General features: G+C 40.1%; 3 protein-coding genes across 10 annotated transcripts; 2 read left to right on the top strand and 1 right to left on the bottom strand.

The window, feature by feature from the left end:
* Positions 1 to 1,831: 1,831 nt before the first annotated feature.
* On the top strand, positions 1,832 to 9,267 carry marveld2a (MARVEL domain containing 2a). Of its 6 annotated transcripts, none has more exons than XM_035535721.2 (8): positions 1,832 to 1,903; positions 3,780 to 3,867; positions 5,129 to 6,282; positions 6,580 to 6,615; positions 6,730 to 6,893; positions 6,983 to 7,154; positions 8,298 to 8,348; positions 8,766 to 9,267. In XM_035535721.2, the coding sequence occupies exons 3-8, from the start codon at positions 5,146 to 5,148 to the stop codon at positions 8,883 to 8,885; spliced, it is 1,680 nt and encodes a 559-aa protein (XP_035391614.2). In that variant the 5' UTR covers positions 1,832 to 1,903; positions 3,780 to 3,867; positions 5,129 to 5,145; the 3' UTR covers positions 8,886 to 9,267. The 6 variants fall into 6 exon arrangements, with proteins under 6 accessions (XP_035391614.2, XP_081558281.1, XP_026876403.3 ...); XM_081702155.1 differs by having other exon boundaries at positions 3,780 to 4,965; XM_081702156.1 differs by having other exon boundaries at positions 1,834 to 1,903; positions 3,780 to 3,834; positions 3,930 to 6,282.
* Positions 9,268 to 10,414: 1,147 nt separating this feature from the next.
* oclna (occludin a) lies at positions 10,415 to 15,695 on the top strand. Of its 2 annotated transcripts, XM_027020619.3 has the most exons (9): positions 10,415 to 10,482; positions 10,730 to 10,786; positions 10,980 to 11,622; positions 11,914 to 12,081; positions 13,247 to 13,368; positions 13,544 to 13,729; positions 14,093 to 14,264; positions 14,534 to 14,575; positions 14,910 to 15,695. In XM_027020619.3, the coding sequence occupies exons 2-9, from the start codon at positions 10,734 to 10,736 to the stop codon at positions 15,006 to 15,008; spliced, it is 1,485 nt and encodes a 494-aa protein (XP_026876420.2). In that variant the 5' UTR covers positions 10,415 to 10,482; positions 10,730 to 10,733; the 3' UTR covers positions 15,009 to 15,695. The 2 variants fall into 2 exon arrangements, with proteins under 2 accessions (XP_026876420.2, XP_081558285.1); XM_081702159.1 differs by lacking the exons at positions 10,415 to 10,482; positions 14,093 to 14,264 and having other exon boundaries at positions 10,489 to 10,786.
* erap1a (endoplasmic reticulum aminopeptidase 1a) lies at positions 15,632 to 22,268 on the bottom strand. Of its 2 annotated transcripts, XM_027020572.3 has the most exons (18): positions 21,376 to 22,268; positions 20,959 to 21,097; positions 20,725 to 20,859; positions 20,513 to 20,633; positions 20,164 to 20,318; positions 19,963 to 20,076; positions 19,719 to 19,850; positions 19,500 to 19,631; positions 19,267 to 19,350; positions 18,921 to 19,078; positions 18,735 to 18,814; positions 18,417 to 18,600; positions 18,091 to 18,247; positions 17,662 to 17,846; positions 17,379 to 17,540; positions 17,142 to 17,282; positions 16,730 to 16,811; positions 15,632 to 16,522 (listed from the first exon to the last, which is right to left on the bottom strand). In XM_027020572.3, exons 1-18 carry the CDS (start codon positions 21,849 to 21,851, stop codon positions 16,373 to 16,375), a joined length of 2,787 nt encoding a protein of 928 aa, XP_026876373.3. In that variant the 5' UTR covers positions 21,852 to 22,268; the 3' UTR covers positions 15,632 to 16,372. The 2 variants fall into 2 exon arrangements, with proteins under 2 accessions (XP_026876373.3, XP_081558280.1); XM_081702154.1 differs by lacking the exons at positions 15,632 to 16,522; positions 16,730 to 16,811; positions 17,142 to 17,282 and having other exon boundaries at positions 17,394 to 17,574.
* Positions 22,269 to 22,839: the final 571 nt, after the last annotated feature.

Below are 22,839 nucleotides of genomic sequence, written 5' to 3'. Positions count from 1 at the left end.
TGGTTCACAAAATTAAAAGACAAAAATGAATTTATACACATATGGACATAAAATACAATCAAATATTGCATAACGCTTGGTGGCATAGTAGGAAAATCCATGTGAAACTGGTGGCACTGAGCATGCATTAACAGTGCCAGTGGGGCTGGGTACAGCCTTAGTCACTGGAGAGGTCAGTATGGACTTTATAGGCTAAAATGTGATTGGCTGCATGCAGGCAGAGCAGTCGATATAGGGAGATTAATGCTGTGTTTGGGGTTGATGTAATGTGCAAAGCCCATATGGAACTGGTGGCACTGGGCACACAATAACAGTGTCAGTAGTGCTGAATACAGCCTTAGGCCCAGGTAGGTTGGCATCTACAGAGGTGTATGTGCTTACTATAGGAGTGAGCTAGGATGGGGTGGGTCAGGGATGCCAGACCTCACCGTTGAGGCTTCTGGAGTTGTTGTGAGCTTAATTCAGTGAAACACAGATGAAGGGAGGTGCCGACCTGATAACCTGTGAGTGGAGCATGCAGTGTTGTGGTTTCTATTATGAAGTGAGTGTGCTGGGCTCTGTGTGAAACTCTAGTTGTTTGACACAAGATATGTGAAATTCTACTCTGTATATAATAACAATCGCAAATACAAAGCAATATGAATCTAAAAAAACAACATGCAGACAATAAAATTATAAATAGAAATAAAATTATAAAATCATAATTCTAAAAAAATAGCAATAAGTAAAATAGGCAATAAGAAGAAAATGCAATATTATCAGAAATAAAACAATATTAACAGAAATAAAACAATATATCAGAAATAAAACAATATTACAGAAATAAAACAATATAAACAGAAATAAAACAATATATAAAACAATATATCAGAAATAAAACAATATTAACAGAAATAAAATAATAGTAGTAAAGTAAAAAATAATGCTACAATAAATGAAAACAAAGTAATAAAAAACAAAGTGTGTTAAAAATGTTTCAGTAAAATGTGTCTGTATAATCCCAAGGAAACTTTGATACCTTAAACACTAAGACACAAATCTATGCTTAAACGTGCTGTGTGTACGACTAGAAAAACTACCCACTAAAGCCATAATTGTGAATATTCTCAGAGGGAAACAAGCCAGTGTTCCCATTTATATTCAGGAAGGTGTGGAATATGCTGGGAAATGATCAGACGTTTGGTGACATCACTCAGTCGCAGGTTAACAACCTGAGAGCCAAGAGACCAACGAGGTAGAGGCAGACTGATTATAACAACCAAAAATAATAAAGTGCACTGCTATATAATAATGACTCATTTAGTGTTGGTCGCTTTAGTAATGTCTGTTTATTTTTGACTGGGAAAAGATAGAGTAAGCACAGGAGGACTGAAGGACAAGGCTGAATTGTAGTGTCATAAAACTATTTTTTGCTATGTTATTTAATCATATTCACCTTTTTTTTTTAATATAGTAGCGCTTACTGAATGCGTTGAACATGTTTAAGGTATATAAATTTGACAAAAGCACTTTAAAATCATTTATACGAATATATTATTCACTCGTATCATGACAGCTCGTTCCCTTACTTAATAGTTTAACCCGAAGTAACTTTTATAAGTCGATTATAAGACGTAAATACTTGTCCATAGCATAGCGCACACTAGAATGTTTACACGGTGTAAATATTTCCCAAAGCTGTAGGTTAAAAACCTTATGATACAATTGGAAATACAGATATCTAAACTAAAATATTCAGACATCTCACCTTTTGCACCTAGAGGTGCTGCTTCCCTCTGCAGGCGCGTCCGCGAGTTTCATTGTATGACGTCACACTCAGGGATCGGCTGGTCACGTGGTACGAGTTTCCAAACCGCTTCAGGGAAAATGTAGAGGAGTAACAACTTTCCTTGAGAAAAAGACGGTAAGATCGCGTAAAACGCATTACATTGTTATTTTAAAGTATTCTTATCCCAGGCTTACCAAATGACCTGAATTATTCCAGCCTTTATGTCGGCCTGTTACCTGTTTAACTAGCAGCTCTCAAAGAGCGGACAATAAGTTGTCTTCTGGCTAGCTCCCGATGCTAACTACCAGTCGATGTTTATTGTAGCTCGTGCGTTTTGCATGCTCTACGTCTTTGTATAATTGATCTGTATGTGTTTGACCAGGCTGCGCAGATTTGTTTTATTCTATAAACTACTGGCAACATTTCTTCCAAATTCCAGATAAAAAATATTGTATTTTAGAGCATTTTTAAAAATGAAAGTGACTAATGGTCAAAATAACAAAACAGTTAGTTACATAAATTTCAGACCACAAATAATGCAAAGAAAACAAACTCATATTCATTTCTAAACAATAAAGTACTAACATTTCAACTTGGGATGAGTCAAGAAATCAGTATTTGGTGGAATAATCCTGCTTTTTAATCACAGCTTTCATGTGTCTTGGCATGCTTTCCACCAGTCTTTCTCATTGCTGTTGGGTAACTTTACGCCACTCCTGGCACAGAAATTCCAGGAGCTTGGCTTTGTTTGATGGCTTGTGACCATCCATCTTCCTCTTGATCACATTCCAGAGGTTTTCAGTGGGGTTTAGGTCTGGAGTTTTGGCTGGCCATGATAGGGTCTTGATCTGGTGGTCCCTCATCCACACTTTGATTGACCTGACTGTGTGATGGAGCATTGTCCTGTTGAAAAAAACAATCATCAGAGTTGGGGAACATTGTCAGAACAGAAGGAAGCAAGTTTTCTTCCAGCACAGTTTTGTACGTGGCTTGATTCCTGTGTCCTTCACAAAGACACATTCCAGCCTTGCTGAAAGATCATCACCGATCCTGCACCAAATTTCACAGTGGGTGTGAGACACTGTGGCTTGTAGGCCTCTTAAGGTCTCCGTCTAACCATTACATGACCAGGTGTTGGACAAAGCTGAAAATTGCACTCATCAGAGAAGATGACCTTACTCTAGTCCTCTACGTCCAGTCTTACGCAAACGTCTTTTTCTAGCTTTGCATGACTTCAGCCCTGCCTCCAGAAGCCTGTTCAAACAGTCCTCTCTGTGCAATTCACCCCAGCTGCTGCATGCCATTATCTTTGTAAGTCACTTGACGACATCTTACGGTTGTTAAGTGACATTCGAATGAGGTGGTGATCAACACGGTTGGTAGAGTCGTTTTCGACCTCTGCCAGTCTGTAGTTGCTGTTGTCCTGTGTGTTTGCTGCTTGACCTTGTTCTTATGAACCGTAGTTTTTTAAATTTTCAAGATAGAAGTATCCTGATGCTCACTGTATCCCTCTGCCAGTAAAGCTACAATTGAACCCTTTTTTTCCTCATTATGAAGCTTTATTTTCAACTCTTTTGGCAGGGTCTGTAGCTGTATTTTGACTATACAATTGGAGTGGTCTCTTACTTTTTTCCGGAGATAATGGTAATGTAGATATATAGATAATGGTAAAGGAACCTACATTTTTATCTTGGAGTCATAAGCAACAAAGAAAAGGTTGCTTTAAGTGGATTTTGTTTAGGTTTTTTCTGTTTTTTGCTTTATAGTTTCACTTTAAATGTTTATATTCTTAGCAGTAGCTCAATGGAATACTATGGGCAAAGCTTCCAGCTACTTGCTTCAGGAAAAAATTAATATATACAGTCAGTTATATTCATATATAAAGACTTTTTCTTTGGGATTATTGATTGTCCTTTTTGTATGCTCCAAGGCGACTGTTTATTCACTGACAATGTGCTCGTTTGGGAAACAGACAAAAAATGCGTAGCTAGATATATTTTTGTCTTTCCAGGTCACTGCGTTAATGATTGTCCAGGCAAGGTATGCCCACTGAACCGCAGGCTAATGTAAGTCTTGCTGAGTGACTGCATATGAACGAGGTATTCTACAAAATGTTCGCTGTTATTGTTTTTTATTAATTCTGTTTGTTTTATTTCACCAGGAAGATTGTGCTTAACTAAGGAAAGAAAGGTTGATGTTTACGGTCTTGCCACTGAAACAGTTAAAGACTTCAGGACATCAGACCCACAATAACTTGAATGGGCTTGTCCTACTCTGTCTTGACATTTGAACAAATTTTTTTTCTATCGATTCTGCCAGCATAGTGAATGTTTGGGTTGCAGTCTATTCCGGTGTGATCTTGTAGTCAGCCTTTCTTTCTGAGAGGGAACCGCGGGGTTTGATTCCAGTAGTATCAAAGCTGTGTTCGGGAGCTTGACATCCTGTCCTGTATCTGTGTCTGAGAGATTGCATTTCAGCTTGATCTCATTCCTTCACATTCAACTCATCTTCTATACATTTATATGAAAAGAAATGGAGCACATTCTATTTGAACATTTCTTCCCTTATTAGGTTCTCTTATGCTGCCTTCATGTGCAATTCAGAATTATTCAGTAAATGAGTTTGTAATTTGAAAATGTTATATGAACAGTAAAGAAACATGAACTATTAATTTTTAACAGAGGAAGCAAATTGTAAATTTACACATAAAAGCTTCCCATTTATTGACTACTGTTCTCATATTTTCAGTTTAACAAGGAAAAAATGGGGGGATGTGAGAAGCCTGTGAAGGCAGTATTAACCTCTGACAGAGAAGCCTCTGAAGGCAGTATTAACCTCTGACAGAGAAGCCTCTGAAGGCAGTATTAACCTCTGACAGAGAAGCCTCTGAAGGCAGTATTAACCTCTGACAGAGAAGCCTCTGAAGGCAGTATTAACCTCTGCTGGTCAGACCTCAGTAACCTGTACCTCATCCTGGTGTCATGGCTCTTCATTTCTTACTAATCCATTATCTCTTCCTGGGTGAACTTTGGTTTGTCAGTAGGTGCCTTTTTACTTCCTGGTATTATCTCAAATATGTTCATTGTAAATCATAACTAAAGCTCTTGAAATTAGACAATTCCTGTCAGGGGTGTAGTGTAGAATAGTGTCATTTTCCTTGTCAGAGGTTCTGCAGAGGGAAAGATACCCCATCATCGGTCAGTATTACACACATGCTATTTTTTTTTAATTATTCAATTTAAAGCTGTAGCTACAGGTTGTTATTAATTTGAACAGAAAGGAGAAGGTGTTTTTTTGTCATGTACAAGTTATGAAGCTTACTGCATGATTTAATTCACTCCTGATGTCGTGTCTGTCCAGGGCAATCTCCTTCCCCCATGTCATTCGGAGGGGACTCGTCTGGCCGCTTTGAGCGAGTCCGAAATGCACCTCACTGGACCGACATTCCTCCAGGTCCTCTGCAGAGGAGCGAGGCCTTCCCTGTTTTAACACGTCAGTGGTCATCTGAGCTGGCTCTGAGTGCTGACCCACTCCCTCCGCCCCCTCTACCAGACGAGCCTGCTGTCGGGCCCGAGTTTGATCCCAGCGGGAGTGAAAACAGTGACGAATCTGCTGTCGACATCAAACCTGTTCACCGCTTCATCCCTGACTCCTGGAAGAACTTCTTTCGCGGGAGTAACAGAAGCAGCAAGAGTTCGATGCCTGTATCTAACAACTGCAATTCCACCACTGAGGGCGTGCGGTGCTCCCCTCCTCACTCGCCTTTGCCCCTCGACCACTACGGCAGCTCCGGCGGCAGCTACAACTCCCGCAAGGAGAGAGAAGCCATGCTGTCGGGAGACCACTTTGACTTGGCTGACGGCCGCACCGTGCACACCACCGCCTTGACCTACTCGGAGAGAGTTGAGGAGTACCACCAGCGATACGCCTACATGAAGTCATGGGCTGGGCTGCTGAGGATTCTCGGCTGCGTCGAGCTCCTGTTGGGGGCGGCGGTGTTCGCCTGTGTCTGCGCATACGTTCACAAAGACAACGAGTGGTATAACATGTTCGGATACTCCCAGCCACAAATGTATGGCGGCTACGGCGGTGGTTATGCGGGAGATGTGTATTACACGGGACCCAAGACGCCGTTCATCCTCGTCGTGGCTGGCCTGGCATGGGTAGTGACTGTTATCGTGCTAGTACTGGGCATGACCATGTACTATCGCGCTATCCTTTTAGACTCGAACTGGTGGCCTCTAACTGAGTTTGCAATCAATCTGGCTCTGGCCATCTTGTACCTGGCTGCTGCCATCGTTTACATACGGGACACAACGAGGGGCGGGCTTTGTTACTACCCCTTCTTCAACAACGGCGTCAACGCGGTTTTCTGCCGCACTGAGGCTGGCCAGACTGCAGCCATCATTTTCCTCTTTGTTACGATGCTGGTGTACCTGATAGGAGCCATTGTGTGTCTTAAGCTGTGGAGGCACGAGGCCACTCGGCGTTACAGGGAGAAGTATGGCCAGGAGGTGAAGCTCTCGTCTCGCTCTGAGCTCTTCAGGCCCTTGATTTAGTGGGGCTCAGTTGAACAGCTGTGGTTGTCTTTGATGTGAACAGGATTCCTGGTGAAAGGGCCTTTCTTGATCTTGTGGTTGTGGCCTGTATTTTGGTGCACTCATCACTTTTCTCTTTGCTTCAGTGTGCTTTCAGCAGAGGAAATCAAATCAAGCTGATCCACTTTATCGTGCATCAGAGCTGAAATGTTTGAAATGTTACATTTTTAGAAAAATACATGAAAACTGTTTTTTTTCTCTATCTCATCTCAGATGTACCCACCAGAAATGCCTACAAATCATACTTTGGTAAGTGTGAGTATTGTGTATTTGTAAAATGTGTTCAGTCTCATGCTTCGTACTGTAGTGGGGCTCTGAGCAGGTTTGGCTGCGTTACTTGGTTCTTATTCTGTTGGCTGGCAGGTGATGTCTGGACCAAGGATCTCTGAGCCACACCTCCACTCTGTGGACAGTCTGCCTCACAACACACACGCAGCAGCACCCACAGTCTCCAATTCCAAACCGGTTAAAGGTCATATACCATCTGGATACATCCCTAAACCTGTGATCGTGCCAGACTACCTCTCGTGAGTATGATTATTAAAGGGTTATTTCCCAGCTGTATATTTCGGTATCAGTGTATGTTGGCTTTATGGTTCTCCTTTGTCACCTGCAGTAAATACCCGGCAATTCGTACTGATGAGGAACGGGACCAGTACAAAGCTGTGTTCAATGACCAGTATTCTGAGTATAAGGAGCTCCACACAGAGCTACAGGTAGCACTGAGGAAGTTTCAGGAGATGGACAGCCTTATGCGCAGCCTGCCTAAAAATCCTTCAAGTCAGATGGTCTGTTATTATATTATATTATTTATTTATTTTATTAAAAAAAAACAAACACTTTTTTTAAATGTACTTTTTTTTTTAATTGTTCACTGGCTTCCTGTTGAGACATGAATGTTCATATTATTTCATTACTATTGGCTGTCTACACAGCTCCTGTGCTGGATCCCCAAATTTAGTTTTTTATATATAAGCTACAAATATCAAACAGGTTATGTATGTGCTATATGTAAAGAAATGCTCAGATGGTTTTTAAAAAGTTAATATATGCATGCAATAACTTTAAAAACAGGAAATGTATGTTATTACATTACTGCATGTGTTCAGGTCTGGCACAACTATATATGTGTATATATGTAGTAGGTGCAGTCCAGCACAGACAGTAGACATTAATGCACCCACCATCCACTTTACTAGAAACATTTCTGTTATGTTTTCATTACTAAAACATTTATATATTAGATGCATGTTGTACACTTCGAGACTAGACCATGTATTGCCATGTAACACTTATTGATCCTCAAAGTCATCTTATCAGTTTCTGGCCATTGTTGTCTTGATAATAGTGGCGGATCACTCAGCCCAGCAGTGACACTGGTGTGTAAAAACTCCAGCAGTTCAGTGCCTAACTTGTTCAACAGCATCATGTCACTACCACATCAGTATTGCTGCTGTGCTGAGAAAGGTCCACCACCCTAATGACATCTGGGCTGAGTTTCTCAAAAGAATCGTAAACAAGGCAAGTATTGCATCGAATGGTCACTCTTCGTTTAAGACCATCTTGGCCCTACAGTGCTTTTGGGAAATGGGGCTGTGGACACTGATGAATAAGGCCAAGGGCAGCAGAGAAACTCTAAAAGGCAACAAATGGGATACAGTACACCTATAAAATTCCCATAGGAGTACCTAGTGAAGTGGTCAGTGAATACAGGTGCATGGTTAGTGCATGTTCAGTCTAAATGTGCATCTCAGGTAACAGTAGGTTATTGGATCCTACAGCAGGTTTGAGTAGTGAGAAGGAAACACAGCAGCACATGGCATCTGCATTGTTTTTGCAGCTTGTACGCTTATTCTGTACATGTAACATAACACCAGATCTGCAAAAAAAAAAAGGACTAAACAGTTGAAACAAGTTTCTTGTTCTCTCAGGAATCTGACCGCATACACCGGATCCTTCAGGAATATCAACAGAAGAAAAATGTACGTTCGTGTGCGTCTTGTCCACCAGCTTTTAACATGAGTTCTGTAACTCAGAAGGGTCAGGTTTCCTGTTATTTTAACTCCTAAGGAGAGTCTGGTTGGAGTGTCTATAGCGCACTGCATGTATAGTGCAGCGGGTCACTGGTTCCCTGGTAGAGAATCTTCTTTTCTTCTGTCCATCTCTGCAATGTTACGTGACAGTAGGAATGTGCGGAAGTAGGGGCTGGGCGTCGGGTGGGGGTTGATGGGCAGGGGGCAGCGGTGTGTGTCCGTAGAGGAAATGGCAGTGCTCAGGCTCTCACCCTCTTCATTGTTCCCTTATTTGGGCATTGTATTCAGAGCACTGAATTGTATTGTTATCCAAAAGGCATAAAACTGCTTAATTTGTATTATTATTTTCTTTTTTTGTTAATGAAGGATCCTTCATTTCTGGAGAAGAAGCAGAGGTGTGAATACTTGAAAAGCAAGCTTGCTCACATCAAACTTCGGATTCAGGATTATGACAAGGTTATGGCGTGGAATGATGGCTACGGCTGAAGCAGCTCCAGAGCTGAGGACGGGGAATTCTCTAATGGTCCTTAAAGATCTCAGTATATTTACTTTATATTTACAGCCACAAAGCTATGAGAGGACCTGCATTAAAAGACCATTCAGAGAAGGAAACTGTGAACATATTTTACAAAATTAATTTAACATTCTCCAAAAAGATTGGAGTAATAACTGAAAAAGAATTTCATCTTTTATCCTGTTATATTCCAAGACTCGTGCTGTCTGATGTTATCATGCTTGTTAATTCATCATGTGCACAACTACTATTGTTTGTTCACCTTTAAACAGGTTGGTTAAAGAACTGTGATATTCTATTGCTTCATTCCAGGAATGTACTTTAAAGTTTTCTATGACAACAATACTGCACTTATTTTAAGTTTCTTGCCCTCATTTTCAGTAATGTGTGTGTGTGTGTGTGTGTGTGTGTGTGTATGTATATATATATATATATATATATATATATATATATATATATATATATATATATATAATATATATATATATATAAATATATATATATATATATATATATATATATATATATATATAAATATATATATATATATAAAAATGTGTGTGTATGTATATGTATGTGTGTGTGTGTATATATGTATATATATATATATATATATATATATATATATATAATATATGAATGTGTGTATGTATGTGTGTATATGTATATATGTATGTATATATATATATATGTATATATATGTATGTATATGTGTATATATATGTATGTATGTATGTATATATATGTATATATATATATATGTATGTGTATATATGTATATGTATGTATATATGTGTGTATATATGTATGTGTATATATATATATATATATATATATATATAATATATATATATGTATATATATAGATATATGTATGTATATGTATATGTGTATATATGTGTGTGTATATATATATATGTGTGTATATATATATGTATGTGTATGTATATGTATATATATATGTATATGTATGTATATGTGTGTGTGTGTGTATATATATATATATGTATGTATTCCATTTGTGAAGTAAATAGCATTTCTTACCTTTTCAAAAAACAATACTTTAATGTGTTTAGCACCTTTGCAAGTGTGAAGTCTTCTCAATGTTTCCTAAGGTTTCTAAATAAAATCACAAGCAGGTGAAAGTGCATGCATGTGTGAGCTTGTGTATCGTAGCATTTGTGTGGTATGAGAAGAGAATGCCATTTAGCAAAACTGAGAACAAAGCAGACACAGGAACTAAACTAAATGGGCAAATGTGGGGAGGGTTATTAACAAAGAAACGTCTACATGATGGTAGCACTTAAAAAATGTTCATTTTTAACAAAAAGGAAAAAGAAAATCAACACTATCCAAATACAATCCAAACTGCATTTCCTATTCGGTGACCTATATATTATAACTGACTTATCTGAGGGGGAAAAATGAAAAGTTGGAAAGGATGAACCTCATAAACATGCGCAGGTTGGTGTTTCTGTGGGCGTGGTTTAGTATAGGCTACCTGAGTAGGTAAGTATCGCACTCTCCGTAGAGGACATATCCGTCAGCTGGAGCACTCTGAGTCAGCAGGTGAGCTCGTTAAGGACATAACGCGGAGACTCTGGCTCGGTTACGTCTCCCGTCCTTATTGTTTTAACGTTCTAGATTAGTGGCACATAGCCACGTCTGGACACAGACGCCAGATCGCTAAGCCTAATTCAGTTAGGGGTAGGCCTTTGCCTTTTTGTTAAGAACTGCTCCGACTTCCGTTGCGGTTTAGGAGAGAATCGGGAAAGTTGTTTACAAGCTTTTCCATTTTATCTTAATCTTTCTACAGTAGAATGTCTGAAAAGCCGCCAGGAAGCCCACCTCCTTATGAGTCTGAAGATGAATAGTAAGTTCTTGTAGTTTTTATTGAGCATTTTTATGTGATTGCTTTATTATAACGGCAAATTCATCTCATATTACACTTGTTCGTTTCAGTAGTCTCAGTATGTGTAACTAGTGTAACTCAACACCCAAATTTGTTTAAAAATTGATTAAGAATGTGTAACTGTATTGCTAAAATGATATCTGTTCGTTTGTAGCAATGCAGTACCCCAACCTGCATACTCCTATTACCCTGATGATGAGTTCCAGCATTTTTACCGGTGGTCATCTCCACCAGGAGTCATGAAGATCATGACAGTTCTTGCCATCATCCTTTGTGTGGGAATTTTTGCATGTGTGGCCTCCACCTTAGCCTGGGACACTACTGGAGGTGTGGCTGGTTTTTCTGGCAGCTATGGATCTTATGGAAACTATGGACCTTATGGAAACAGTGGTACCTCCTTTGGTGGAGGTTTTGGGTCGGGACCATATTCTGGCTTTGGCTACGGAGTTCTGGGCTCACAGAATGACCCCAGGCAAGCAAAGGGCTTCATGATCTTCATGGCGATCTTCGTCTTTGCTGCTCTCCTGGTCATATTCATCTTAATGATCTCCCACCAGAGATGGGCACATAGCAGGAAGTTCTACCTGGCTGTCATAATCTCCTCAGCCATCTTGGCTTTGTTCATGTTTGTTGCCACCATAGTCTACTTGGTTGCGGTTAACCCAATGGCACAGACCTCAGGTTCGGTGTTATATAATCAGATATGGGCCCTGTGTTCCCAGTACCAAGACCCCCAGGCTGCAAGTATAATGATGAACCAGTACCTGTATCACTACTGTGTGGTAGATCCTCAGGAGGTAAGCACTTTGCTTAGCTGCACTTTTCCCATTTCTGACTACTACATGATGACCTTTTGTAACTCTGAGTGAATTGTTGAGCCCCAGATCACTTCTTTAAAAATGTGGTAACAGTGTCTAGTTCTTCTTCTTCTTCTACATGTATTTGACTGTATTTTTCTGGACAACTAATTTGCCAAGAGGGTAGTCTTTTATTTTATGAAAGTGGAAAGAAATATGACTTCTCTTTAACTTCTCTGTAAGAGTGAAATGCAACCCCCCTCTCTCTCTCTCTCTCTCATTGTCCTCCAGGCGGTTGCCATAGTTTTTGGGTTTTTGGTCACATTTTGCCTTGTCATCGTTATGGTCTTTGCCATCAAGACTCGGCAGAAAATTAACAGATTTGGCAAGGACAATATAGTGTGGCGTCGAGAGAAACTTGTAGAAGATCCGAACTCTCCCCAAGATGTGGAGGATTGGGTAAGTGGATTTGTTTTCTTAATGGTCCTTGGTTTTTCTGTGAAAAGTAGTTTGGTTTAATTTTATCCAGTTTGGTTTTGAGCTACCATTTTAAAAAGCACTTGCTCTTTTTTGTCTGCTTTTGGATGTATTGTACCATCTTGGGCACGGTGAAATGAGTAGAAGTTTGGCTCACTTTCTGGATCCTTAAAGTGTTGTTATGTTCTAATGCCTGCAGTAAGTTTCGAGTTGCTTGGTGATAACCTGGTACAGGTGGAATGTCAGGTTTCTGTCTCCACTGGCAGGAGGGGGAGGGGAACTTGCACGCCTGGTTTCTGGGAGTGGTTTGTTTTGACAGTTTCACAGTTGTGGAACTGGATTCCACATAGTGTTAGCAATGAAGTAATGAAGAATTACTAATGTGTTCTTTTTTTTAAACCAGCAAGGTATCATTCAAATGGCCCACTGGGGTATATGAAGCACATTTTGTGTATTTCGTTGTCTATGTGTATGTTAATTTATTTTTCAGAAGTGTGTGTGTGTGCGTGTGCGCGCGTGCGTGTATGCGTGTGTGCGCATACACACATGCACGCGCGCATGCACACGCACACACTATCTATCTATCTATCTGTGTGTGTGAAATAAAAAAAAATAAATAAAAAATAAAAAAAATATATATATATATATATATATATAATGAATTATATTTTATTTTTTGTGTGTGTGTTTGCGACTCTTTGAAATGATCCAATTTTTGAATGTACGTAATTATCCTCAGATATGTATTCATGTTTCACAGGAGTTTCAGCTGAGAATATCAATCAGATATCATGTGTAAACTGGTCAAACTAGTCCCTGAAATCCATGTAGGGCAAAATCCAGGAGGAGTGTCATTTGCAGGTTGCATTATTGTTCAGTGTTACTTCTCCCACACTTGTATACTCTCTGTGTGTGTCTGTGTGTGTGGCGATGTTCCTTTGGGGTTGCTTTTGGATGGCTACAAGTCCAAACATGTGTTCTGCTTTGTTGCAGCCAAAAATCCACCCATGTTGAATGTTATTCAAAGTCCAAAGCAGTAAAGCAACAAACTCTGCTATTGCTATTTATTTATTTACAATACACCATTGTCAGACACAGTATATACAATATTTACAGTGGGAATCCCCCCTCCTTTGTGTCTTCTCAGGTTAATAATGTGTCTGCTGTCCCAGAGTTCAGTGAGTATCCCGAGAAGTTTGGGGGCTCACAGAATTATGTGGATGACCACAGCACAAGCTATGATAAACCACCTGACAGCAACAGTCTTGTGTAAGTACAGCTCTGTTATAGTCTTTCCCAGTTCATGTATGTATTGGACTGCTCTATGTATGTGGGAGTCTCTAGGTATTAGACTGACATGCGGTAAAATGATGAGAGTATCACTATGATTTAGTCAGTGTATTGCATCTAAAGGCTAGATTGTGTTATTTCTTTCTTTCTGCAGGGGTGACCATCATGAGATACCCCTGCAGAGTTCAGCTCCCTATTACAGCAGCTCTGAAGCCACCAGTTCGGTAAGCCAGCCCAAGAAAAAACATGCCAAACACCCCCGCCGGGCTGATGCCTACCACAAGGATGACGCAGACTATGCGTCCTCCGGAGATGAGCTGGACGACGAAGATTTCACCAGGTGAGCGTGCTCACATGGGCCAGCATCCTTGGAATGGGAGTGGAACACCTTGATTGGTTGATGGTTAACTGAAGTGAAACGTTTGTGGTGACAGAGGAGGCCTTTGTTCCTGTTTTCCTCATTGCTTCCCAGTCCTGATCCAGGGCTCCACTGTCTCACTTTAGCATTTGTCCTGCTTTAACACATCCATTTGAAACTCATGAGGGGCTGGAGAGTTGAATCAGGTTTTCTGGGGAGCAGAGAAACCAGTAAACATTCAGGCCCAACTTGGAGACTCTTCTAATTTAGACTACTTTTAGTAAGGTTTAGTCTTCTCAGATATACTTTCAAATATCAACATAGACATTTCTATGTTTATCATAGTGACTTCCCACCCATTGCCCATGTGGAGGAGAGAGAGAGTTATAAGCGTGATTTTGACATGGATCACCAGGAGTACAAAAGCCTACAGGCAGAGCTGGATGAAATTAATAAGAGGCTGGCTGAGGTAGACCAGGAACTTGATGAACTCCAGGAAGGCACTCCACAGTTCCTGGTATGAAAACCAGATTGCCTTGGGTGTTGTGAAATAACTGCTGGGTTGTGTGTTTGTGTTTTTTGTTTGTTTTTTTTTGTTTTTTTTCCCTCTTTCACTTCACTGAGTTGAGCCAAATATGGCCTGAAAATTCCTGTGTTTACCTTAGCATTCATATTTTTCTGATATGCACCAACGAGGTGCCTTCTGTGTTCTGGCCCATGATGACGGCAGTTGTGAAAATATAAATTTGTTTCACGCATACCTCACCCGTCATTCTATTGTAACAGGATGCCATGGATGAGTACAATGCACTGAGGGACAAAAAGAAGGTGAGAGTAAGCTAAATCAATAACCTATCTGTTTTTAAAATGGTAAAAGTAGTCTGAGGTTTTAAAACAAAGCACAGACCGATTCACAGGAAAGATTCACAGATTTGCAGTAAAGTTGGAGAAAGTGTTTGAATGTTTTGTCCTTTAATTCATAGTTTAAATGGTTAAAAGTTGTATCCACTTTGTACTTTTACTGTGCTATCACATCATATATTTTGTGAAGAAATGTTTTGTTTAACTCCTGAGGCATGTGAAAGAAACAGCCTCCAGTAATGGTGTGGTGTGGCTGTCCACACTTAGCCCTGAATGTAAAGATGTCTGGATGTTTGTACAGAGTGGTGATTATCAGGGCAAGAAGAAGCGATGCAAGTATCTGAAGGCAAAGCTCAACCACATCAAGAGGATGGTGAGCGACTATGACAACAGCGCTTGACAGGCATGAGAGAGTCTCGGAAAGCAGACCATTCTCCCAGAATGGTCCAGAGCAAACACACACAGAAGCTTTGTGTCTCATCTAAGCGTAAACTTTTACTGTTTGTTACTGGACAATGGTAAAAACAGGCACATACATACATTTTATATATATATATATATATATATATATATATGTTTTATAAATGGCCAAAGCAGCAGAAATGAGATGTTTTGACAGCCATATACTGACTCAAGCTGAGCCTGTTTTTCCTGTTACTAATTGTGGTTATCCAGGTAGTTTGGAAGAGTATACAGTGTTGGAGATGTTCCAGATATAGACAAATGTGTCAGATTTATTCTGTTTTAATTCCTTCTATTAACTTATTTATGCACAAATGTCTTCCTGTTTCTGAAGAATTTGCAACAACTCCTGTATTTTCACTTAATAGGTTGTTTGGGACTCAGGAAAATAATTTGGGTGCAGATTGTTATATATACATATCGCATGAGTGTTAGTGTTTTATTTGTTTTGATGTTGCATGTGCTGGTTATCTGTAAATACTTGTCATTTATATAGAATGGATTTAGATTATTTTATGCTGTTGACAATGTTTCATAGGTTCAAAAATGTTTTACATAATATTCACTTTAAAGCATTTTTATTCTCTGTTATATGTGAATAAAAGTTTTTACATTACAAAAAATATTCATTACAATTTCTGTTTCTTAATCAAAACTTGGATCAGCAGGTCTTTCTGCAAGCAACATATTCAGAAACAAGCATGACGCAATCTACCATAAAACGTTTTGCAGTGCTGATCATGTGCTGACACCAGGCAATAAGACATGCTTGATAATACACTTTAGGGTGTTAAAACTAAATTCAGTTCACAGCCCCTGTGGTCGTTTAGAGCAGCATTTAGATGAATCCAAACTAACATTTTTGGTTTAGATACATTTCTCGATTAACGACACTGTATTTAATCTATCTGTTTGAGATTTGTGTATTTAAATGAATATATCAAATGGCTATTTTGTACTTTGTATGATAAAAGTCCACATGGGAATTCAAATACCTAGTTTTGTCTGTTCAAAAAAAGAGAAGAACTTGTCAAACTTGTATTACAAATTTAAACTGAAATATCGAGTGTCTCTAGGCTGACAGGTCCCAGTTCTGTAGCCCTTTAGTCACTTCAACTTAATCTTCTGCAGTCCCCCTGATGAAGGAACACAACTCTGATGGGCGAACCTTTTTTAGTCACGTTAAGCTAATCCTGCATAGAAAAGTCCATAAATGCAAAACACCTTCAGCTTCTTCCACTCGTAGTCGGTATAATTACTGGTCATAATCTTTGTCCAGTCCTGTCAAAGCTCTTAGCGCACTCAGACACTGTGGATGTTGAGCCACTCTGTGAGAAGGGGAGTGTTCTTCTCCATCCACCGTATATTCTCCTCAATGTTCTCCAAGGCCTGCTGAACACTGCGCAGTCTGGCTCCCATGTCATCTTGCAGGGAACTGAAGAACAATCGCACCTGAGGGAACACGTGAGGGAACACGGCACTATACACAAAGCTTACATTTTAAGAATGCATTTCAAGAAGCTAATGTTAACTAAGATATAAAGTACATTTTCTTTTGCCAATATATAAAACTAAGCTTCATCTGAGCCTGGCAAAACATGATTAACCACTTTACTGATTTTGTAGATATGTTTTTATAATATTTGGAGGTACACGCACCTCGTTTAACATTTCCTTGGTTGAGTATTGATTGGTCACTCCAACAACCATGCGTGAGATAGAGGAGGTGCCAAGATCAAACCTGTAGGAAAAACAATAAATGTAAATCAATGAAGTTTTTATTTGTGCACTAAAACACTGGATTTCTAGAGAAAACCAAGCTTAAAAAGCACAAACACTACATTACAAAAACTATTCTTAAATCCTTGCAAGAAGTACTTCCATAATATAAAGCAACATGTTGGACAGCAGAAATATCAGCAAATAGTGAATAGCTGTAAAAATAACATACAATTAAATGGGTTTTACAGAGGTTTGTTTGTGCTGAACAAATCTGAATGTGCAAATAATTTAGAAAAACATTAGTATTTCACTGGATCTGTTAATGGCAGCAAGGTCAGCATGTACTCACTTCTTAACCAGTTCTTGCCAATTGGACTTTAGGAAGTCCCAGGCCATTTTGTAGGATTTGGGGTTTTTACTGACACTAATAAGTAGAGATGGCAGTTCATGGGTCTTAAGCATGTCTCCTTTCAAAGCCCTCTCCAGAAGCCTGGAAAGAGAAAGAGAAAAACACATGAATACCCCGAGGACCCTGTAGAAGTATCGTTTAAATGATCATGTGTTCATCTGACAAATCCAGACCAACCAATGCAGCTTGTGAGCCAGCGGACTGTAGGACAATGCAGCTTTGATCTGAGCCTTCTCAGATGGGTACATGGTGTGGAGGTATTTTTCCAGAAGGAAGTCCCAGCCTTCTTCTGTTCTTGCGCCTTCCGTGTACACCACTAACCGGACATCAGCAGGCAACCTGAGGGCAGGAATGTGACCCAGAATCCCAGGCCCTTGGGGTGAGTGCAGTGGCTGTCAGTATTCCATCCTTAATGAGCAAAAACTGGAATTCGATATCTGGCTTAGAGGCAAATGCCAACCTCATCTCGCCATCTGCGTCTTTCCACTTGTGGAAGAGCTCCTGGGCTGTACGGACGCAGGGTGCGTAACGGCGTACGCAGGCAAAAAGAAGCAGGTAATTGCGCAACACACGTTCTGCCACTGAGCCCTCGTCGCTCCACTGCTGCGCGTCGATCAGGCCCTGGAAGAGGTGAACTAAAAAGCCCTGCAAACAGGGTTTGTGTAGGCAACGTGTTTACTGAATAGCACACCACACCAGACTATTAAAGGAACACGCCACTCAAAAGGGCCAACAATGAATAAAAACCAAATGTTATCAAATTAACTCAGTCACGAACTGAGACTGTGAAAACCTGTTAATTTTAGTCCACTGGTTACTACTTTGTTTGCTCTCATTTTCTCGTTCTTGTATATTGGTCGTTAATTGTACTATCTCCTAATGCCTTCACCTTCAGCTTGTGCTCCAGAACTGCCATATTTCGCTTCTCCATGAGTTTGTAGAGAGGCACCAGCTCACTGAAGGCCTGTGTGACAGGCATCACCTCCACTTCATGCCTCAGGTACACACTCAGGCTCAGAGCCTTGTCCAGAGGCACTTTCCCGATGCTGAGATAAGATAAGAGACAAGACCATGCATCTTAGCCAATAGAGGTAACACATGGTCTCCAATAATGGCTTCCTAACACTGAACTTAAAAATTAATACATTCTTATTTGAGTCTAATCTCCGTTGTCTGCTAGAATTTCAAGCACTGATCCTGTGGTTTTGCTCACACCTGACCAGCTGGAAGATGTTGTGGATCAGGCTGGCTCGGTCGTTCCCACTGAACACCGTGTGATTGTGCTGGAGCTGCCTGATCAGAGGGTCCCAACCTCCATCCTCGTAATGGACCATGTAATACCCTCGCATGTCCACGTTGAACTTGATCCACTCCACTTCCATGGGCAAATATAACACATCTGGAAAAAACATGGTACAAAACAGTGCCCCAACTTTATTAGAGATGGTACAAAGCAGGGCTCTAACTTTATTAGAGATGGTACTGTCTTACGAATAGTTCTCACACCTTCTCTTCAATTGATGTGGTACAAACCTTTTCTAGTTTTTAGAAGAAAACGCTGAACAGACCTGGAACTGCTGGTAATGTAGGTCAAGGGCACTTGCCACAGGAAACTTACAAGAAAGGATGGACAGGAGAATAATCACAGTTATGACATTGCACACATCAGTTTCAGTAAAATAAAAACAAACAAACTAGGAACATTGTGCATAATTTTACCTCGAATTCTTTGAAGGATCTGCCCCTTTAAGGTACCGCTCCTGTTTCAGTCTGACCTCTCGACCTTTAACCTCCACAGTGATCATGGGAAACCCCTCTTGCAGTGTCCAGGTATCCATGAGAGCCTTCACGTTCAGGTCATCCTCCATATACCATTTCTGTTAAACACAATTTTAATTCAATGATAAGGACCAAAAGCTTCTAATTAATAAACTCACTTAGTCATAACAATGTGGTTTATTCATGCAGGTTTATGTAATGGATGGAAGAGTCAAGGCTGTTTAAAATGATTAAGAGTATTTCCAACACATGTACTTCTCTGTAAACTAAAGTCACAGAGACATACGGAGGCAGAAGTTCTAGACTTCCTGTCAGAGCAGAAACCAGCTGCTTTCAGTCTTCCTGCATCCAAGTCACCTGATTGACATACCTAAACAAAAACAATAAATAAATAACTGACATTTGTCTCTGAGGTTGATATTGTTGACTTTTATCCTTCACATGTGTAAAAAGAAACAAAGCTACCCTAAGATCTTAAGTATTGTGTATTCACTAGGATTGTCTTGTAGTACAACTTACGTTTGTCAGACTGTACCAAAGGTGGGCATTCACAGTGTTCTGGTAGCTGTGCTTTTTCAGGTAACGTATAATACCCATTTTAAAGACTTCTGGGGTCAGGAAATCTCGTAGCATGTTCAAAACACAGGCTCCCTTAAGAAAATATATACAACGCTAGTTAAAATAATAAAGTAAAGAGTGGAAAGGCTGTTAAAGAATCCAGGTCAGCTGCCAGTGTACCTTCTGATAAGATACATCATCAAACATCTCCCTTATCTCTGCAGGATTCTCCACAGGAGTAGAGATGGGGTGGGAGGATCTTAAAGAGTCTACCCCCATTGCAGTAAAACACTTCTCCAGGAAGTAATCATTCTATAGTAGGTAAACAAAGGTGTTGTGCATGAAGCAATTGAACATTTAAATAATAATGTGTCTTTGATTACACAACTATCAATAACACGGTCAAGAAAACTGCTAGTCTCACCACTTGCAGCTCAGGGTAGGTGATGTCGATGGACAGAAACTCCATGAACTTGGCAAAACCCTCATTTAACCAGAGGTCATTCCACCAATGCATTGTCACCAGGTTTCCAAACCACTGCAGGTAAACAATTAGATAATGCAGCTAAACTAATAGGAATGTGTGTTTGGACCCAAGACATGCAGAAAACCTCAAAGACCCCACCTGATGGGCAAGCTCATGGCCAATGACCTTGGTGATGCCCAGTTTGTCTGAGGTAGATGACCGTTCAGGGTCAAAGAGGAGCCCTGACTCTCTGTATGTAGTCAAGCCCCAGTTCTCCATAGCACCTGACTGGAAGTCTGGGATTGCTGCAAGATCTGGGCATAACAGTTAATGCCATTTTATATAAAATCTAAATATGCATACAGGTGTGAAAATAGTAAATTATTTAATCAATGTAACACATTAAAGGTCATTAAAAGACTAAAGCAGGGTTCACTATACAGGATACAGAAAACATAAGTATGACACATATTATACGGCACCTTATTTGACAGTGCACAGAACTCACCTTGTTTGGGAAGTGGATATGGGATTTCAAAATAATCATCATAAAAGTCGAGCAGCGTCACTGCTGTGTTTAGGGCGTATTCTGCCTGACTGATTTTCCCTGGAACGGTGTACACCGATATCTAGACAAAGGACAAACACTCCACTAGAAAAAGAAGTACAGGAGGCAGCCATGGCATTAATAGTGGCATTCAGAAGGACATATCACGCCACCTCCACTCCATGCTGGCTCCTCTTACTGATGGAGAGAAAATCACAGATGATAAAGGCCACTAGATAGGTGCTCATCTTCACACTGACATCATACTTGTCCTCCAATACACCATCTGCAAGCTCCACGGTTTTCAACTTTGGGAGAGAAAAAAATGTATACCATACATGTTCAAATATGCAAACAATGTTTTCTGATTCACAATGGTGCCGTTCTGCAAGGCCAGCCGACTACACCTTAGGCATATTGGAAATGGAAATATGCCTCGGCTCTCGACGTATACGGATAGAAAAGTTGGCTTTGAAGGATGGTTCATCGAAACATGGGAATGCAGCTCGGGCATGTGTGGGCTCAAACTGGGTGGATGCCAACGACCTGAAAAGGACATCAATTCATTTTTTGGTTTCTATTTGTTATTATGCTTCACAGTCACTCCAGAGTCTAAAGAGTTAAAACAATGGTTTGCAGGACTGATTTTAGTGAACAGATATTTTTGAACTATGACTCTTCAGTGATTCTGATTTTAGAATGTATGGTGATTAATTGGAATTTTTCTCTGGGCAAAGTTTAAATTCATCAGCCTGAATATAATTAATACATGAACTAAAATCTTGTACATTCATACAATGCATCTCATTAAAATGTCTCCTTACCGGACTTCACCACTGCGCGTGGTGTATGAGCCTTTATAAAAGCCGTGAAAACTGTCAGACAGGTTAGCAGAGAAATGCAGCTGTATTATATGGTTTCCCCGAGTAAACGTGAAGCCTTCGCAGAACAGTGCGATCTGCTCGTATAGTTCAGACTCGCGGACGACAAGGTGATGAGGATGTCTGGATCCTAGAATGAATGCTTTTGAGATATGAAGGTTCTTGCTGTGAAGAAAGATGTGTTTCGTTTCCCGCTGCACCTCTAAATGAATTTGTACAGTTCCCGTGAAGTTCAGTGAAGTCAGATTTGGGTGGATTAAGAGATCGTAGAGAAGTGGTTTAACAGAATCCGTTAATCTCATCTTCCATTCGAACGATGGACCAGTTGTACCGAAACTGCCAAATACAACATTTCCACCATCTCTGGCATCAAGAGTAGGGGTGAGGGAAAGGAAAAGTATAATGCTCAATTTCAACATCTTCTAGATGAAATAGGACAACCATCGGTTCCAGACTCTGGAGGTCCAGAGGAAATAAACATTCCAGTGGGTGAACACCAACTAGCCTGTAGGTACAGCCACCTAATGATGCTCAAACTACTCGAATGATTTCGGAAATGTGAATTAAAAATTTTAATAATCCACTTCTGGTTTTTAACATGATGTGTCGTTTTTTAACAAAAAGAACAAACCTGAATAATGACATCCACTCGGTGCTAAATGAAAGTGAAAGTAAAGCACGTCCTTAAGAAAAGTCAAATTGTCGCGGTGAGACAAAATAGTAAAATATCCGATTATTCCGACACTATGACCTGTTTATAATATTACTATAAACTACACGCCTGGAGTTCCGCAGAGCTACTGGTTCCGGTTATCGTACAGCCGCAGGCAATGGCGGTCTTTTCAAGTGTCAAAACCCCTACGGGAAATAGCGCCCTCTGTCGTAACCAAAAAGTAATTAAAGATCATGGCGCTGCAGGAGGCTCATATTGTCCCGCCTTTACAATCCTAAAACTTTCCAAGATGTATTGCACATTGGCTGGCCACTGCTGCCGTATAATAAATCTTTAAAAATGTTTGGCCTCATTTTATACACCGGTCATAGCTCCAAAAGGCAGTCCAAGATCACAAACTAGATTACTCATCCTAAAATGGGGGGGGGGGGGGGGGGCCGGTTGGGGGGGGTGGGGGGTGGGGGAGACAGATATTAATAAGGCTTCTAACTACTTGTCTGTCCATATAATGAATATTCAATATTACTGTAATCCATTTTATTGACACTTTGAAATATATAAACTGAACTAAAAAAAAGTCTTAAATCTTTGAGTGAAGGAATCTTAAAAATATTTATGTTTGTGTCTGGACACTGCATAACATGCATATGCATAATATGCAATATTGCCCATTCAGCCAATAAACGTGAATCTGCTACGTACTGGCATGCGCTCCTCCGTAAGCATTAGCATAT

This window comes from Electrophorus electricus, chromosome 19, assembly GCF_041902795.1.
Source record: "Electrophorus electricus isolate QZ-2024a chromosome 19, ASM4190279v1, whole genome shotgun sequence".
NCBI classification, from domain to species: Eukaryota; Metazoa; Chordata; class Actinopteri; order Gymnotiformes; family Gymnotidae; genus Electrophorus; species Electrophorus electricus.
This window is presented reverse-complemented; position numbering and strand designations above follow the sequence as displayed.